Genomic DNA, 19,983 nt, shown 5'->3' with positions numbered 1-19,983 from the left:
AACGTTAACAAATTTTACGGTTAAGAATCACCATAAGGAATTATGCAATTTAACATTCTTAACGGTATTTTATATAGTAAATTTCACATTTAAGTTTCATAGATCTTTTAGTCGATAACAACGAGATCTCTTAATCTAATAAATATCCTTAAAAAGATCTAGTATTAAGACACTTAGTCTATATATAAATATCCGATTAATAACAAAGAAGAAAAAAGAAAAAAAAAGACTTACATTTAACTTAATGGTCTTATGCTAAATCTATACAAAGTGCAAAAACGGAAAGATGAAATGAGAATGGAAATTACTAAACTTCCACTTTATCCTCGTTGATAATATCCATCACAACAAAGTGCTGCGGCTGTTCGCTGCATCGCCGAGAAACACCCACACCCACCGCTGTGGTTAGGCCATCAATGCTACCAACGCTGTGCCGTCCACCGCCAATGCTGCTAAGAGCGTAGGAAGCACTTCCGGTGCTGGTTGTTGCAGTTGTTGTTCTGCTTCTCCCGCTTATACTTGTGCTGGCAGATGTGGAACTGCTACCCACGCCTGTGGCACCGTCAGCACCTCCCCCCGGACCCGGTACTGCAATTTCTGTGACGCTGCTGCAGTAGCTGGAATGCCGTCTCCGTCGATGCCAACTTTTGCGAAACGGCATTAATAAAAACCTTTACTAGAGGACTGTCTCGTTGGTGTTGGTGCAGGTGCGTGGTCCATTTACAATGGAGTAACGTGACGAATTGTCCTTTTTGCCCACCATACGTCCCAGGAAGATGGATTTGAAAGTTTCTCGGAACTGCCTTGACATGCCACAGTAGATACCGAAATTAATAGGATAACTGACGACCAGAGCAAAATTCGTAGCCGTCACAAAGACATTGGCGATGCTGTAGTCCAGAAACTGATAAGCCAGGGAGGACACAATGTGCATAACTGTGACCACAGCTATGGGAATTTCCACGGCCAGAAACACAGAGACCACCACAATCAGCATTAGTGTGGTGCAATTGCTCTCTCGCAGCTTTTTGCATTCCTTTTTGCGATTTTCGCTAAATAGAAGTTTTCTTCGTTCCTGCGCTTTACGCATAGCCGAGAATAGGAGAATATTCAGTGTGACCAACATGACACAAGGCAACAAGTTAACAAAGAAAACTCGAAACAGATAGAATGTCGAGAAGTAAAGGTCTTCGCCGATAAGCTCGTGTACCCAATCGGCCGTTTCCAGATGACACACCTCGACCATTTCACCATTCCACTCGATCGTCAGTGGCTCATAGGAACGATCAATCATGCGAGTACTTTGATGCAGAAATGCTGCTATGGCTATATACAGAGTGCAGCGTTTGACGCGAGGTATTGTACACCATGTCCGCGCCATGGGAGCGTGACACACGTAGATGTATCTGCAAAGAAAGGAACAAAAATATTAGTTAATACAAGTAAATGTGAGGGCCAGTATACTTGGCGATCATAGATTCACCATTCGCTGGTTAAAAATGTAAAATGACTGACATTTGTTAAGGCAACAACATACCATTTAAAGTATTTTTCTTATACATACATAGACAAATAAATGTATAGATCCCCCAAAAAGCTGTCAACATGGTAACAAGTCGAATTATAGACCATATATATCCGGCTAAGGCGCCCTGGTGGCTAAGTTGGTAGCGTGCTCGGATTGCCAGTACGGCGGTCGTGGAATTGATTCCCACCAGAGGCCTTGGTCTGTTCTTTGCTGTGGTATCACAATGGACTTAAAAATTGTCTAATTAAGTCTGTAAAGGACTGTCACCCTTATTTAACCGTTTCCTCAATAAGACGATTTCGATATCTGACAAGGTCAAATACTTAGGTGTGATCTTGGACCGGAAACTGAATTGGAAGTGTCACATTCAGGCTCACAGATATAGGGCACTATGTAGGCGGGCCGTAGGCTCGAAATGGGGTCCGAATCCGAGGATAGTCAACTGGCTCTACAGGAGCGTGATTAGACTAATACTTACTTACGCCTCAGTAGTTTGGTGGACTACTATCGAGAAAAAAGTGCAACATAAGGACCATAAAACAAATTCAGAGAACATGAACACTAGGGCACTGAAGACTATTCTAGATATCCGACCCATTGATATACCGGTTAAGTGTGAGACAGCCACTGCGGCTGTGAGACTTAAGGCGATGGGAGAATGGGAGCACCTCATACCATCGGTGTATATTGGAGGCGACGATAAGAAACCTGGAACGAAGGGATGGGATACCTGAGATGAACCTTGGGGTCGAGTGTGAGGCGCTGCTGCCAGCGACACAGTCTTGGATTGACGGAACACTAGTATTGCGATCTGGAAGATCATGTTACACGGATGGATCAAAGCTAGTGAACAGACTGGGCCTGGGGGCCTACATTGAGAACCCAGGGAGTGAGATCTATTTTAGACAGCCTGACCATAATACGGTCCTGGTCGTTGGCGGTGATGCACACCTGTGGAACAGCGGACGGCGAAAATCCTATGGACGATCCAGATCGTGAGAAGACGAGGCTATTAGGCGAGGCGCATAGGACTACGAATTCACTTTTTTGAAATCGCTACGGCAAGAGATAGCTTTCGGGGAAGATGATGAGACGTTGGAGCATTTCCTTTGTCATTGCCCGGCTTTCGCATCTAAAAAATACCGGCACTTAGGTGGGGACACAATACCACACAACTTAGGGGCGTGGCGTGGAAAACAATAAAGGATTTTGTAAGTAGCACGGAATTCCTAACTTAGATTTTCTTTTTCGTGGATACTTTTTAGATTTTAGAGCCCACAACAAGCCGATTACTTGCTAAGATATATGTCCATAGTGGCATGGGGCAGATTAATATCTGTACCCTCTTTTTAACCTAACCTAACCTATGGGCCCAAAACCTTAAATTGGGGGATCGGTCTATATTGGGACTATATCAAGTTAAAGTTCTTTATAGCCCATCTTCGAATTTAACCTGTCTATGGACAAAAAAGAATCTGTGTAAAGTTTCAGCTCCATATCTCTACTTTGAAAGACTGTAGCGAGATTTCAACAGACAGACGGACGAACAAATGGACGTTCATGGCTAGATCTTAGATTTTTACAAAGATAAAGAATATATATACTTTATAGTGTCAGAAATGGATATTTCGATGTGCTGCAAACGGTATGACAAAATGTGTATGTATACCCCACCCTTCGGTGGTGGGAATAAAAACTATTTTTATTTCCTAAGCCAATATGCTTTTATAACAAAAAAAAAAAAAAAAAAAAAAAAAAATATATATATATATATATATATATATATATATATATATATATATATATATATATATATATATATATATATATATATATATATATATATTTTTTTTTTTTTTTTTTTTTTTTTTTTCTTAATATTTTATGACTATTTAGCGACGAAAAGTGGATTTTAATGATTTTGACTTAATCCAGTATCTTACTCCCAAAAATTTTGATACAATTTTTTTTTGATTTTTTGAGCTATAAGTCAGTAAGAAAGGGCAAAAGTCGGGCTGTGTATAATACCCCACACCTACCCTATAAGTACAATGAGGGAACTATATCCAGTTTTGAAACAATTTTGATGGACCTCGGCGGATATTTTCAGATGGGTTATTAAACAATACATATCAAATTTGGAGCAAATATGTTCAATATATAATAACCACACTTGATAAAGGACATATTTATGGGAGCTATATCTAAATCTGAACCGATTTCGACCAAACTCAGATATTGTGGTAGTCGTCGAGGAAAGCGTTGTACAAAATTTTGGCAAGATTGGTCAATAGAAGCGCTTGCAGTGGCTCTAGGAGTGAAAATCGGGCGGTATACATATATGGCAGCTATTTCTAAATCTTGACCGATTTCTATGAAATTCAGCAGTAGTTTCGAAAGTCAAGAGAAAATCCTTCCTACCAAATTTCAAGACAATCGGTTAACAAATTACAATTTTATTGCATTATTACTGCAAATCTGACGAACATATATATGGGAGCTATATCCAAATCTGAACTGATTTCGACTTAACTTAATAGATATTGTGGAAGTCGTCGAGGAAAGCGTTCTACAAAGTTTTGAGAAGATTGCTTAATAAATGCGATTGCAGTGACTCTAGGAGTGAAAATCGAGCACTATATGTATTTGAGAGTTATATCTAAATCTGAAATCACCAGAAACGTCGATATTCAAGAGGAAATCCCTCCCACAGAATTTCAAGAGAATCGTTTAACAAATGACAATTTAATTGCATTATTACTGCAAATCGGAGTAACATATATATGGAAGGTATATCTAAATCTGAATGATAAGGGGCCTTGTTTTTGTAGAAGTTTTTACAGGGCAAAGTACATTATAAATGTCGGCAGCATTCGGAGAAGATAACCAACGCTAAAAAATTTGTCATATGTTCTCGCTAGGATTCGAACCCAGGCTTTAATGTCAGAGGCGTACATTGCATTGCTCAAGCATATTCAGCATAGTTCGAACTGCTGTCTAAAAACTATTTAGTGATGATTCAAAGGCGATTAAATTCTCCTTCTCTCTTCAGATCAATTCATAAATAGATTTACAAATAAGAAATTTCCTGTTCAGCCTGTGTGGCTAAATCAGCTTATTGTGATTAAACCTTCAAGCTCGAGGGCATCATGCTTAGCACAGAGATATACTTTGAGATTCTTTTCAAAAATTGGTTATGACAAATTTATTTTTGCATGTTCTTTTACTTAGCATTTCATGACTTTGATTAAATTGTATTTCCCAGAGAACACAGGAAGTAGGGCAAAAGAGCCAATATTTTTTTTTTTTTTTTTTTTGCAAAAGTTTTGGATATGCTGTCTGCACTTTTTATTTTATTACAAAACTATAAATAATTTCATTTTATTGAGTAAAATTGCAATTAGATTAGTATACCTCTTATAAGGGTTTGCGAATAATGAATAAGGATTCTTAAATGGGGAACATTATGATTAGAATCCATTAGAAAATTATAGACAGTCAATTCCAATATAAATCCTTCGATTGCCGTAGTAACCAAATCTAAACATATTACGTCAATTGCTGATTTTGTATTGCATCCCACTCAACAGCATTGCCTTCATAATAGAATTTATCTTCAATCTGCAAGTTTGTCCATGAGAAGGAATTGTGGCACAATCATCATTTCTCGGTATTCAATGAACAAAAAGATATTCACGAAGTGTGAATGGCTTCATATGCTTTTCTCCGAATGTGTTGTTTGGAAATGGAAATAGAAGGACGTGCGATTTCACGTCTCTCTTAATTCAATACGCTGTCCCTCAATTATTTGTCCTGGCGAGTCGTATCTGCTTGTCAAATACAGAATGACAAGGTAAATGGGACGAGAATTTTGGACACTCACATGCACCTTCAACCACTTACAATTTTCTCCCTTTGAAGGAAGGAAACCAAAGAATTTAATTAAAGCTGGCCAAAGAGACCATCACTGCAACACGGTGGTTACTTTTGGGACACAGAACTACACAAAAGAAATAATAATAATAAGAAATTCAGCATAACATATATGCCACTATTTGGAACTCGCTGCAAGTGAATGAGGTTACACCATTGGAAGGGGTTTCACTAATCTCATCACTCTGTCTGTAACACTTCGATATATTTGACCCTCAGGAGTATCTATATATATTCCTAATCACCATTATATTTTAAGCCGATCTAGAAATGTCCGTCGGTCTACCCGCCAGTCTGTTTGTCAAAATCAAGGTAAATTTCGAATGAGTAAAGCAAGCAGCTTCAACTTTCCACGAATACTTCTCATAGGTCAAATTGTTCCACGTTTAGATGAAGCTTTTGTTATAACACAGCAGAACCTATCCCTGATGATGGTATAAAATGTATACCGCTTAGTCAGAATGAGGTCCAAGTAGCAGTGGTCCGTTTAAAAAACAACAATTCACCAGGAGATGATGCCTGATGAATTATTTACGGCTGACAAGGCATCAGCTCGTCTGCGCGATCTGGCTAGAAGAATGCATAGCTGGTGATTGTAACCTCAGCATATTATGCCCCGAGCGTACTGTATGAAAGATTAAAATCTAAAGTCAATGAGATAACTGGATCCTATCCATGCGGCTTAGACCTGGCAAATCCACGATAGACCAGATATTCACACTGTGCCACATCTTGGAAAAGACCCGAGAAGGACAGGACAACTGTACAGTACACCCGAAAAGTCGACAACAAAAACTCTGTCGGAAAGACAGGTGCAGAAACACATCTCGATACTAGTTATTAGAAATAGGAAAATCTCGGGTATATATTTTTAACCAACTTTCGTCATAATCCGGTACAAAATGCATAATTTATGCCCTCATAGTAGTTTTATCGAAATGTGGTCCGATTTGGACCAAATTCGACACTGATATTGAGTGGTCTAATAAGTACAAGTCATTGTTCAATTTTGTAGAACAAAATATTGGTCTTTTTGGTAGCCATATCTAAATATAGACCGATCTGAACCATATACGGCACAGATGTTGAAAAGCCTAACATAAGTCAATGTGTCAAATTTGTACGAAATCGGATTATAAATGTGCCTTTTATGGAGCCAAGACTTTAATTCGAGAGATCGGATTATTTGGCAGCTATATCAAAATCTGAACCGATCTGGACTAAATTGAAGAGGGCTGACGAAGGATCTAACACAACTCACTGTCCCAAATTTTGGTGAAATCGTATAATAAATATGTCTTTTATGAGCCTATAGCCTTAAATCGAGAGATCAGTCGAAATGGCAGCTATGCCCAAATCTGGATCGATCTCGGCCAAATTGCAGAAAGTTGTCAAAGAACATAACGCAACTCACTGTCCCAAATTTCGCAAAATCGGACAATAAAAGCGCGTTTCATGGACTTATATCGAGAGCTGGGTCTATATTGCAGCTATATAATAGGTTGCCCAAAAAGTAATTGCGGATTTTTCATATAGTCGGTGTTGACAAATTTTTTCACAGCTTGTGACTCTGTAATTGCATTCTTTCTTCTTTCAGTTATCAGCTGTTAATTTTAGCTTGATTTAGAAAAAAAGTGTAAAAAAGTATATTTGATTAAAGTTATTCTAAGTTTTATTAAAAATGCATTTACTTTCTTTTAAAAAATCCGCAATTACTTTTTGTGCAACCCAATACATAGCCAAATTAAAGAAGAATGTTGAAGTGCCTAGCACAACTCACTATCCTAAATATAGGATAAATCGGGAAATAAATGCGCCTTTATGGATCCAAGAACTTTAATCGTGAGATCGGTCTATATGGCAGTTATATTCAAATCTTAACCGATTTTGGGCCAAGTTGAAGAAGGATGTCGACTGGCCTTACACAAATCGCTGTCTCAAATTTCAGCAAAATCGGATAATAAATGTGGCTTTTATGGGCCCAAGACCCGAAATCGGAGTATCGGTCTATATAGCAGCTATATCCAAATCTGAACTGTCTGGGCCAACCTGAAGAAGGATTTCGACTGGCCTAACAAAACAAACTGTCTCACATTTCAGCAAAATCTGATAATAAATGTGGCTTTTATGGGCCTATTACCATAAATCGGCGGATCGGTCTATATGATTTAGTCGGATATAGCCCATCTTCGAACTTAACCTGCGTATGAACAAAAAAGAATTTGTACAAGGTTTCAGCTCAATATCTTTATTTTTCAAGGCTGTAGCATTGTTTCAACAGACAGACGGACATGGCTGGATAGTCTTATATTTTTACGCTGATCAAGAATATATATACTTTATAGGGTCAGAAATGGATATTTCGATGTGTTGCAAACGGAATGACAAAATGAATATACCCCCATCCTTCGGTGGTTGCTATAAAAACTCCCAAATAAAACGAATTAAATTCGGAGCATCGTTCTAAATGGGGCATATTCCGAATAGAAATTATACCCTGTTCTTTCAGGAAGAAATATCGAGAAATGTCCTATTTGAACCTTATTTTACACGACTAAGTAAATGCTTCTAATATAATCGAAATCGGGAAACCTTACTTCATTTCAGTTTAATTGGCTATGACAAAACATTTGTCCCATTAGCCGAACTTATAATAGCATTCCAAGCGCCTCGATCTTCTGCGATTCGTCTATAAACGCTGACACCAAGTTTCGAGGTGTCTCTCCACTAGATTTTTTCATGGGGCTTTTGGCCATTCCGGTTTGCGTGTACCACCGTAATCGCCTTCAAAAGACTTCTTCGCTGGAGCTTCTTCATCCATTCTGAGAACACGACCTAGCCAATGCAACAGTTGTATTTTGATACGTTTAACTATGCTAACGTCGTCATTAAGCTCATACAGTTCGTGATCCATAGTACGCCGATGCTCTCCATCAATGCAAACTGGTCCATAAATTTTACTAAGAATCTTACCCTCAAACTCTCTAAGTACTTCCTCCACTTTGTCTTATCAGCACTTATTGTCCAAATTAGTTTTCGATAATTACAAAGGCTGCTATTGCTTTATCTGGTGACCAACCCGTAATATCGATGTCGTCGGCATCTAGTATCGGCGACTAGTATGCCATGCCTATTCACACCTGCATCTCCAGAAGTATAATAAGGCAAACACATGACAGACTGTCTCCCCGTCTGAAACCTCGTTTGGTATTGAACGCTGCGAGAGGTTCTTTCCTATTTTAACTGAGGAGCGTGTATCGCCATCCTGCAAAGCCGTATCAGTTTTGCAAAGATGCCGAAATCAGACATGGCTTGAAATACCTTTGAACGTAAAGGGGTATCGGAAGCGGCTTTGTAGTCAACAAGAGATGATTCCGTCTTGTCTCCTTTCTTGTGAACGGTACAAAGTATGCTGAGGTTCCAATCATCGGGTATGCGTTCTTCTAGGCATCGCAAAAACAAGGCTTTCGGTAACCAATTACGGATTTCGCGGTATTTTTCATGGAGTGGGCAATGGATTGCCACCGCGCAGTTATATCATCGGAACAAGCAGTTGGGTTAGTCGTTTGGAGTATGCCGTTGCCATGTGTTGTGTTTGCAGCTTTTCAATGTGCAGCTTCCGTGCAGTGTCAGATCGTACTTTTCTCGTCATACTCAAACGGGTGCTAACCTTTGTTGCTATAAGGTAATGATCCGAATCTGTATTTGCTCCATGGATTGATTGATGAATGCTTTCCATCTATCACAACATGATCAATTTGATTTTTCGTGTTTTGATCGGGTGGCAGCCATTTGGCTTTGTTAATTTTTTTATGTTGAAATCTGGTTTTTTGCCGCGCCGAAATTTATTAGCCCCAACCAATTATCGGATGTTATCTCATCGGGGCATGGGCACAAGTAAGGCTGATGTTGAAGAATTTGGCTTTCATGCGTATTGCGGCTAGCCTCTCATTCACCGGGATAAAGCAGGGGATAAGGTGCTTCAATCTCCGACTAACCACAAATCCACAGCCAAATCCATGCCTCGTGTTAATGCAGCTATAGTATAGTTCGTCACCGTTTGATGTTGTTGTGACGGCCTTCCTGGCGGTAATATCTGCCCTCTACTTCTCCAATGCATCCGCCAATGCGTACACTGCACCTTCTCTGTAAAGAGTGCGCACATTCCAAGGTGCCGATCCGCAGATCATGGTTCTTTTTATACCCACCACCGAAGGATGGGGGTATATTCATTTTGTCATTCCGTTTGCAACACATCGATAAATCCATTTCCGACCCTATAAAGTATATATATAGCCTTGATCAGAGTAAAAATCTAAGACGATCTAGCCATGTCCGTCCGTCTCTCTGATGAAATCACGCTACAGTCTTTAAAAATAGAGATATTTAGCTGAAATTTTGCACCGATTCTTTTTTGTCCATAAGCAGGTTAAGTTCGAAGATGGGCTATATCGGACTATATCTTGATATAGCCCCCATATTGACCGATCCGCTGGTTTAGGGTCTTAGGCCCATAAAAGCCACATTTATTATCCGATCTCGCTGAACAGTGAGTTGTGTTAGGCCAGTCGACATCCAAATCCAATTTGGGCCACATCGGTTCAGATTTCTATGTAGCTGCCATATAGACCGATCTTACAATTTAAGGTCTTGGGCCCATAAAAGGCGCATTTATTGGCCGATTTTGCCAAAATTTAGGACAGTGAATTTTGTTAGACCCTTCGACATCCTTTTGCAATTTGGCCCAGATCGGTGCAGATTTTGATATAGCTGCCATATAGACCGATCTCTCGATTTAAGGTTTTGGGCCCGTAAAAGGAGCATTTATTGTCCGATTTTGCCGAAATTTGGGACAGTGAGTTGTTTAAGGCCCTTCGAAATTTTTCTTCTATGCGCCATAAAAGGCGCATTTATTGTCCGATTTCATCGAAATTTAAGACATTGAGTTATGTTAAGCTCTTTAACATTTTTCTTCTATGGTGGTTTATATATATACCCGAGGTAGTGGGTATCCAAAGTTCGGCCCTGCCGAACTTAACGCCTTTTACTTGTTTTTCGTTCGCGTGAGTCGTCAACATAAGTCCGTTTTTTTATTCTTTTGTTTTTCAGAGTAATCCTTACAATAGCTGTGGGCACCACAGGTGCTGGAACTTTGAGCTCCGCCTCGTGTGGTGTTCATCGTTGTCACGGGAAGATTAGCTGAAAGCTACCGCGTTCATAGGTTGCGGATACTGGAAAGCTTCGTATTTATTCGGAGTAGCTGCAAATGCGGCCGCGGGCAGTCCGCGGGCAGGCAAACATTGTTGGTATACTATGCGATTGTAAATTAATTTTTCTGAACTTTATTCATAACAAGCTGACCCGGGCCCGCTGCGCTGCGCCTTCTTTTACTTTATATGGAACAAAAGTTTCCTTGGAACATTTATTTTCGACAATTAAAGAGCTTTTAGTGAAATACCATGCTACGAATATAGTATATCGCTTGACTAATTGTTTAACAATATAAGTGCCTTTGTCCGAATCCCATATGATCTTTATTGGTCTTTTTAAGTTTGGATGTAAAGTGTACTCCATTCTTAAAATACTTTATTTCAGCCCGCTGATATCTGATTTAAGGGTGTTTTCGGGGGTGAGGTGGTCCTAAAGTCATTAGGCCCTGAAAAAAACATTTATTTAAACCCCATATTGCCATTGGTTTAGGGGAGTTTACACGATGAGGCGTCCCCCAATTTTCTAATCTTAATTACCACATAATGGCATGGTCAACAAATTTTTACCCTTTGCGGGGTGTTTTGGAGAAGGGGTGATGCCCTAAATACATGGTCCTAAATTTGGATATCAAATTCGTATTCTACTACCAAATACCTTTACTTGAGCCCCATTTTGCGATGGTCACTAAAAAATTGCTGCTTGAGGGGTATTTTGGGAAAGGGGTTGACCCCCAGAAAATTGGTCCCGAAAGTGCTCTACCCCCCAATACCTTTCATTTAAGCTCCACATTGACATGGTCGATAAATATGGCCGATTTAGGGGTGTTTTGGGGATTGGCGTGGTCGCCCAACACTAAGCCCGGAAAATGTATCAGCAACGTACTCTATTCTTATATATCTATATATAATTTATTTGAACCCCATATTGCCATTGCCTTCAAAATTGGATAACAAATTCGTTTTCTAATCTCATTTAAACTCCTAATTGCAAAAGTCAGCAAATATATCTGTTTGAGCCCCATATTTCCATAGTCGGCAAACATGACCGGCTTGGGGGATGGGCGGCCACAAAGTGAGTTGGCCTTGAATATATATATTTACTCCCAAAGACCTTTCATTTGAGCCCCATATTGCTATGGTCATAAAGTTTTGGGGATGGGTGGACCCCCAGAAACGTGGTCCCACATTTGGATATCAGATTCGTATTTTAGTCGCAAATACCTTTTATTTGAGTCCCATATTGCCATGGTCGGTAAATATGTCCGATTTAGGAGTGTTTTGGGGTTGGGTGGTGTTTTGGGGGTTGGGGTGGTTCCCCTAGGACTTGGTCCGACAGTTGGATATCAGATACGTTTTCTTATCCTAAATACCTTTCATTTGAGTCCCATATTTTCGCGATTGGTCTAAATATATTTGTGGTAGGTTTTAGGGTAGGGCAGCCCACCTAGAACCCCATCCGAAATTTGGATACCAAATTTTGATTTTTAAGGTACTTTATGAGAGCACACAAAATTTCGCTTAAATCGCATCACCCATCTCCGAGATGTGGCGTTTCTGAAAATTAGGGTAAGGGGGAGGGTCCGCCCTCTTCAGATATCAAAATGTAGTACCCTATTTTCACCACGGGGTCATTATGCACCATCTTTGAAAATTTAAAGAAAATCGGTTCAGGCGTTTCTAAGACTATAAGGAACACACAAACATACAAACAAACACAAATTGATTTTTATATATAAGAAGAAGAAGGTGTTCAAGCACGACTTTTGAAGAATTCACGATGAAATTATGTCACATGAAAAAATTAAGCGCTCATGAGAATATCACGAATCACATTCACACCTCTTGTTAGGAGTTTCAAACTCCTTTTCTTGCATTGAAGACGATTAAAAGTATTTGCTCTTAGTAAACAAATTGGGTAGCTGGTACTTAATATCGAGCCATTCCAATTTGATGAATGAATGAAGCTATTGAATTTTTGACAAAGTCTCGCCTGTTTAGAAATATCAAAAAATAAATTAAATAATGTGTGTTTTTATACCCTCCACCATAGGATGGGGTATACTAATTTCGTTATTCTGTTTGTAACTACTCGAAATATTCGTCTGAGACCCCATAAAGTATATATATTCTTGATCGTCGCGACATTTTATGTCGATCTAGCCATGTCCGTCCGTCGATTCGTCTGTCAGTCGAAAGCACGCTAACTTCTGATGGAGTAAATCGTCCATATTTTGATATAGCTGCCATATAAACCGATCTTGGGTCTTGACTTCTTGAGCCTCTAGAGTGCGCAATTCTTATCCGATTGGAATGAAATTTTGCACAACGTGTTTTGTTATGATATCCAACAACTGTGCCTAGTATGCTTCAAATCGGTCTATAACCTGATACAGCTGGAATATAAACCGATCTTGGGTCTTGACTACTTGAGCTCCTAGATTGCGCAATTCTTATCCGATTGGAATGAAATTTTGCACGACGTGTTTTGTTATGATATCCAACAATTGTGCCAGGTATGGTTCAAATCGGTCCATAACCTGATATAGCTGCTATATAAATCGATCTTGGGTCTTGACTTCTTGAGTCTCCAGAGGGCGCAATTCTCACCCGATGTGAATGAATTTTTGCACGAAGTATTGTGTTGCCCAAAAAGTAATTGCCGATGATATACAATAGTAGTAATATAGTCGGCGTTGACAAATTTTTTCAACGGCTTCTTCTGTCAGGTATCAGCTGTTAAATTTTGTATACATTTGTTTGTTTGGCGTCAATTTTAATATGGGTACCACATGTATTGAAAGAAATTCATTTCACAAACCGAATCAACGCTTGTGATATGCACCTTAAACGCAATGAATTCGATCCGTTTTTAAAACGAATCATAACTGGAGATGAAAAATGGATTGTTTACAACAACGCTAGTCGAAAACTATCATGGTCCAAGCATGGTGAATCAGCTCAAACCACTTCAAAGGCTGATATCCACCAAAAGAAGGTTATGCTGTCTGTTTGGTGGGATTGGAAGGGTGTGCTATATTTTGAGCTGCTTCCAAGGAACCAAACGATTAATTCGGATGTTTACTGTCAACAATTGGACAAATTGAATACAGCCATCAAGGAGAAGCGACCAGAATTGGTCAATCGTAAAGGTGTCATATTCCACCAGGACAACGCTAGACCGCACACATTTTTGGTCACTCGCCAAAAACTGAGTGAGCTTGGCAGGGAACTTTTGATGCATCCACCATATAGCCCTGACCTCGCACTATCAGACTACCATTTATTTCGATCTTTGCAGAACTCCTGAAATGGTAAAACTCTCGGCAATTATGAGGCTATAAAATCGCACTTGGTTCAGTTTTTTGCAGATAAAGGCCAGAAGTTCTATGAGCGTGGAATACTAAATTTGCCAGGAAGATGGCAAAAGGTTATCGAACAAAATGGCAATAATATATTTGATTAAAGTTCATTCTAAGTTTTATTAAAAATGCATTTTCTTTCTTTTAAAAAATCCGCAATTACTTTTTAGGCAACCCAATATTTTATTGTGATATCCAACAACTGCACCAAGTATGGTTCAAATCGGTTCATAACCTGATATAAACAGATCTTGGGACTTGACTTCTTGAGCTTCTAGAGGGCGCAATTTCTATTCGATTTGGCTGAAATTTTGCATGGCGTACTTTATTCTTACTTCCAATAACTGTGTCAAATAAGGTTCAAATCGGCTCATAGCCTGATATAGCTGACATATAAACCGATCTGGGATCTTAATTTCTTGAGCCTTTAGAGGTCGCAATTATAATCAGATTTGCCTAAAATTTTGTTCGACGGATCCCCGCATGACCATCAACATACGTGTTTATTATGGTCTGAATCGGTCTATAGACCGATACAGCTCCCATATAAATCGATCTCTCTATTCTTATTCAAATTAGATGACATTTTACACAGGTCTCCAACATATAATTTAATTGTGGTCCAAACCGGACCATATCTTGATATCCCTCTAATAGCAGAGCAAATCTTTTCTGATATCCTTTTTTACCTAAGAAGAGATGTCGGGAAAAGAACTCGACAAATGCGATCCATGGTGGAGGGTATATAAGATTCGATTTAGTTGTTGTTATGGTGGTGGGACGTCCCCTAGACAGTTGGTCCCTAATGTTGATATCAGATACGTGGTCTACATCCAAATACCTTTAATTTGAGCCCCATATTTCCATAGTCGGAAAAAATTATCGGCTTGGGGGGTATTTTGGGGGATGGGCGGCCACTCAGTGAGTTGGCCTTGAAAATATATATCGGATTTGTGTTCCACTCTAAAATCCCTCTTATTGGAGCCTCATATTGCAAAAGCCAGCAAATACTTCCTATTTGGGTGGTGTTGTGGAGGTGGTGTGGCCCCATAGACACTTTTCCCAAATATTGATATCAGATTCGTGCTTTACTCCCAAAGACCTTTCATTTGAGCTCCATATGACTATGGTCGTAAATTTGTCCCCTTTGGGGGATGTTTTTGGTGAGAGGCGGCCCCCCAAACACTTGGTCCCATATTTGGATATCAGATTCAAATTCTACACTCAAATACAATAACTTTTACTTAAGCCCCATATTCACATGGTCAGTAAATAAGTCCTGTTTGGGGAAGGGTGGACCCCCAAAAACGTTTTCCCACATTTTGATATCAGATTCGTATTCTACTCGCAAATACCTTTCATTTGAATCCCATATTGCCATGGTCGGTAAATATGTCCGATTTAGGGGTGTTTTGGGGGTTGGGGTGGTCCCCCTAGCACTTGGTCCGACAATTGGATATCAAATACATTTTCTTATCCTTAGTACCTTTCATTTGAGTCCCATATTGTCGTGATTGGTCTAAATATATGTTTGGTAGGTTTTAGGGTGGGGCGGTCCCCCTAAGTATCACCAAGTATCTCCGAGATCTGGCGTTTCTGAAAATTGTGGTAAGGGGGAGTGTCCGCCCCCTCTTTCAGATATCTAAATGCAGTACCCTATTTTAACCACGGGATCATTATGCAGCATCTTTGAAAATTTCAAGAAAATCGGTTCAGCCGTTTCTGAGTCTATATGGAACACACATACAAACAAACAAACCTACAAGCAAACACAAATTGATTTTTTTTATAAGATGAATTGTGTGAATGTCATTCGTGAGGAGAATTATTATTTCTTAAGTATATCCCTCCCATATTAGTTTGTTTGCTTGGCTTTAATCATATAATGTCTATGTTTGGTATTGTTAAACAATTACAGTTAATAAGGCAAAATTTGTAATGTCACATTTGAGCTGGAACACTGTGAGTAAGACATATGCCTAACTTGACTACGATGATGACTTTACTTGTTGCGTTAATTCATTAAATGAATTTTATTAATTGATTGCCTTTATGATTGGCTTGTGTTGTCGTTGTAAAACAAAGGCCCATTGTGTTAATAGGCCAAAATATGGTTATCATGTGCCAGTCTGGTGAGGCACTCAGAAGCAATACTGCAAATAAAAACATAGCTATTTGTAATTTATGATATAATCCCTCGAATGGATGTACTGTTGGTAGAGACAAATATAAATTCCAAGAAAATTCTAAAGTAATGCATTAATTAAACTCTGAACAAACTTTGACAGACACATATAATAAAAATTTTCGCTTAGGAGTGATTAATCGGATTTGTGTGTGTTTAACGTCTGTCATTATATATTTGTAATACTGCAATTCATTAGTTTTTAGGCACTTATATTTGAAAGGCTTAAATAAGTAGATTCGATTGAACTTTTTGGAAATTCATTTGAAACAAGATTGAAAACATAATTATTAATTTATAGAGTTACACTGATAATTCCATTAATAATTTATTATACCCACCACCGAAGGATGGGGGTATATTCATTTTGTCATTCCGTTTGCAACACATCGAAATATCCATTTCCGACACTATAAAGTATATATATTCTTGATCAGCGTAAAAATCTAAGACGATCTACCTATGTCCGCCCGTCTGTCCGTCTGTCTGTTGAAATCACGCTACAGTCTTTAAAAATAGAGATATTGAGCTGAAATTTTGCACAGATTCTTATTTTGTCCATAAGCAGGTTAAGTTCGAAGATGGGCAATATCGGACTATATCTTGATGTAGCCCCCATATAGACCGATCCGCCGATTTAGAGTCTTAGGCCCATAAAAGCCACATTTATTATCCGATTTTGTTGAAATTTGGGACAGTGAGTTGTGTTAGGCCCTTCGGTCCAGATCGGTCCAGATTTGGATATAGCTGCCATATAGACCGATCCTCCGATTTAGCCACATTTATTATCCGATTTTGATGAAATTTGGGACAGTGAGTTGTGTAAGGCCCTTTGACATCCTCCGTCAATATGGCTCAGATCGGTTTAGATTTGGATATAGCTGCCATATAGACCGATTTCTCGATTTTAGGTTTTGGGGCCATAAAAGGCGCATTTATTGTCCGATGATGCCGAAATTTGGAACAAAGAGCTAAGTTAAGCCCCTCCACATATTTCTGCAATTTGGTCTAGATCGATCAAGATTTGCATATAGCTGCCATATGGACCGATCTCTCGATTTAAAGTCTTGGCCCCATAAAAGGCGCTTTTTTAATCCGATTGCACTGAAATTTGACACACTGACTTATGTTAGGCTTTTCGACATCCGTGTCGTATATAGTTCAGATCGGTTTATTTTAAGATATACAGGGTGGCTGATGAAAGCCGCTACCAAAAAAAAATGTAATAACTTTTTTTCTATTTAATAATAATAATTTAATAATTAATTTAATTAATTAATTAATTAATTTAATTAATAATAATTTAATAATTAATTTAATAATTTAATTTAACATGAATAAAAGAAAAATGTATTCCATACACCGAAAAAAAAATGTAGCAATATTCATCATTGTAGCAATATTCATCAGCCACCCTGTAGCTACTAAAAAGACCAACATTTTGTTATATACAATTGAACAATGACTTTTACTTATTAGTATTTGGTCCAAATCGAAACATATATTGATATAGCTGCTGTGGGGCATAAGGCATGAGTTTTGCTCCGGATTTTGACGAAAGGTGGTTTACAAATATATACGAGGTGGTGGGTATCCAACGCCTTTTTACTTGTTTTCAGTCGTTGTTGAGAGAGCAACGAATGAACATGCGCAGGGAAAAACGTATCGTTTTTATACCCTCCACCATAAGATGTGGGGTATACTAATTTCGTCATTCTGTTTGTAACTACTTGAAATATTCATCTGAGACCCCATAGAGTATATATATTCTTGATCGTCGCGACATTTTATGTCGATCTAGCCATGTCCGTCCGTCTGTCCATCCGTCCGTCTGTCCATCCGTCCGTCCGTCTGTCTGTCGAAAGCACGCTAACTTCCGAAGAAGTAAAGCTAGTCGCTTGAAATTTTGCACAAATACTTCTTAGTAGTGTAGGTCGGTTGGTATTGTAAATGGGTCATATCGGTCCACGTTTTGATATAGCTGCCATATAAACCGATCTTGAGTCTTGACTTCTTGAGCCTCTTGAGTGCGCAATTCTTATCCGATAGGAACGAAATTTTACACGACGTGTTTTGTTGTGATATCCAAAAACTGTGCCAAATATAGTTCAAATCGGTCCATAACCTGATATAGCTGCCATATCAACCGATCTTGGATCTTGACTTCTTGAGCCTCCAGAGTGCGCAATTCTTATCCGATTGGGATGAAATTTTGCACAACGTGTTTTGTTATGATGTCCAACAACTTTGTCAAGTATGGTTTAAATCGGTCCGTAACCTGATATAGCTGCCATATAAACCGATCTTGGGTCTTGACTTCTTGAGCCTCTAGAGTGTGCAATTCTTGTCCGATTGGAATGAAATTTTGCACGACATGTTTTGTTATGATATCCAATAACTGTGCCAAGTATGGTTCAAATCGGTCCATAACCTGATATAGCTGCCATATAAACCGATCTTGGGTCTTGACTTCTTGAGCCTCTAGAGTGCACAATTCTTATCCGATTGGATTGAAATTTCGCACGATGGTTTTTGTCATGATATTTAAGTACTGTGTCAATAGTGGTTCAAATCGGTCTATAACCTGATATAGCTGTCATATAAACCGATCTTTGGTCTTGACTTCTTGAGCCCCTAGAGTGCGCAATTCCTATCCGATTTGAATGAATTTTGGCACATAGTATTTTGTTATGATATCCAACAACTGTGCCAAATATGGTTCAACTCAGCTCATAACCTGATATAGCTGACATATAAACCGATCTGGGATCTTGACTTCTTGAGCCTCTAGAGGTCGCAATTATTATCCGATTTGCCTGAAATTATGTACTATGGATCTTCTCATGACCATCAACATACGTGTTTATTATGATCTGAATTGGTCTATAGCCCGATACAGCTCCCATATAAATCGATCTCTCTATTTACTTCTTGAGCCCCCAAAGGGCGCAATTCTTATTCGAATGGGCTGACATTTTACACAGGTCTCCAACATGTAATAATATAATAATAGCAGAGCAAATCTTTTCTTATATCCTTTTTTGCCTAAGAGGAGTTGACGGGAGAAGAACTCGGCAAATGCCATCCATGGTGGAGGGTATGTAAGATTCGGCCCGGCCGAACGCTTTTACTTGTTTTTTTTTTTGTTTTTATTGTAAAAACATTTATTTTATCTATTAAACGTTTGGAATATCTAAAAAAGTAATTAAGTTTTCTTATTTTATGTTTATTTTTGCAAACCACGAATCATTAAGTCCCAAAAATCATTTTGTACATACTGAGAGAATTAAAATTACTTTAAGAAAGAATTTCACACATACAGTAACATTTTCAGTTTTGTACTTTCCTGCAAAGAAATACCACTTGAATGGTGGTGTTTTTTTTTGTGTATGTTGTTAGTTTGTGTGTATAACTGGCAGGTAAAAATCAAAATTATAGTTGGTCTCACGCAGGGATTAAGATCAAATCTGCATCGTAGCGGTAGTCTTTTACTCAATACAGAAAGATGCATAAGTCATTCCATGAAGAGCAGACAAAATATTTAGTAAGTAACGGACGCTAGCAAAACAAATAAAGAATCACCAAACTAATCACGAACAATCTACAGGTTATTTTTATACCCACCACCGATGGATGGGGGTATATTCATTTTGTCATTCCGTTTGGAACACATCGAAACATCCATTTCGACCCTATAAAGTATATATATTCTTGATCAGCGTAAAAATCTAAGACGATCTAGCCATGTCCGTCCGTCTGTCCATCCGT

At 38.7% G+C, this 19,983-nt stretch overlaps 1 protein-coding gene across 1 annotated transcript in view; it reads right to left on the bottom strand.

Annotated features, from left to right (window-relative positions):
• Positions 1-673: 673 nt before the first annotated feature.
• Positions 674-19,983, bottom strand: part of LOC106093072 (sex peptide receptor) — an 87,589-nt gene continuing 68,279 nt past the window's right edge. The window contains exon 4 of the mRNA XM_013260053.2: positions 674-1,406. Within this exon, the coding sequence (XP_013115507.2) occupies positions 677-1,406 (730 nt within the window). The 3' untranslated portion in view covers positions 674-676. The remainder of the gene's footprint in view (positions 1,407-19,983) is intronic.

This window comes from Stomoxys calcitrans, chromosome 4, assembly GCF_963082655.1.
Source record: "Stomoxys calcitrans chromosome 4, idStoCalc2.1, whole genome shotgun sequence".
Classification (NCBI taxonomy): Eukaryota; Metazoa; Arthropoda; class Insecta; order Diptera; family Muscidae; genus Stomoxys; species Stomoxys calcitrans.
Note: the sequence above shows the minus strand (reverse complement) of the source record. Positions and strands in the feature narration are given on the sequence as shown.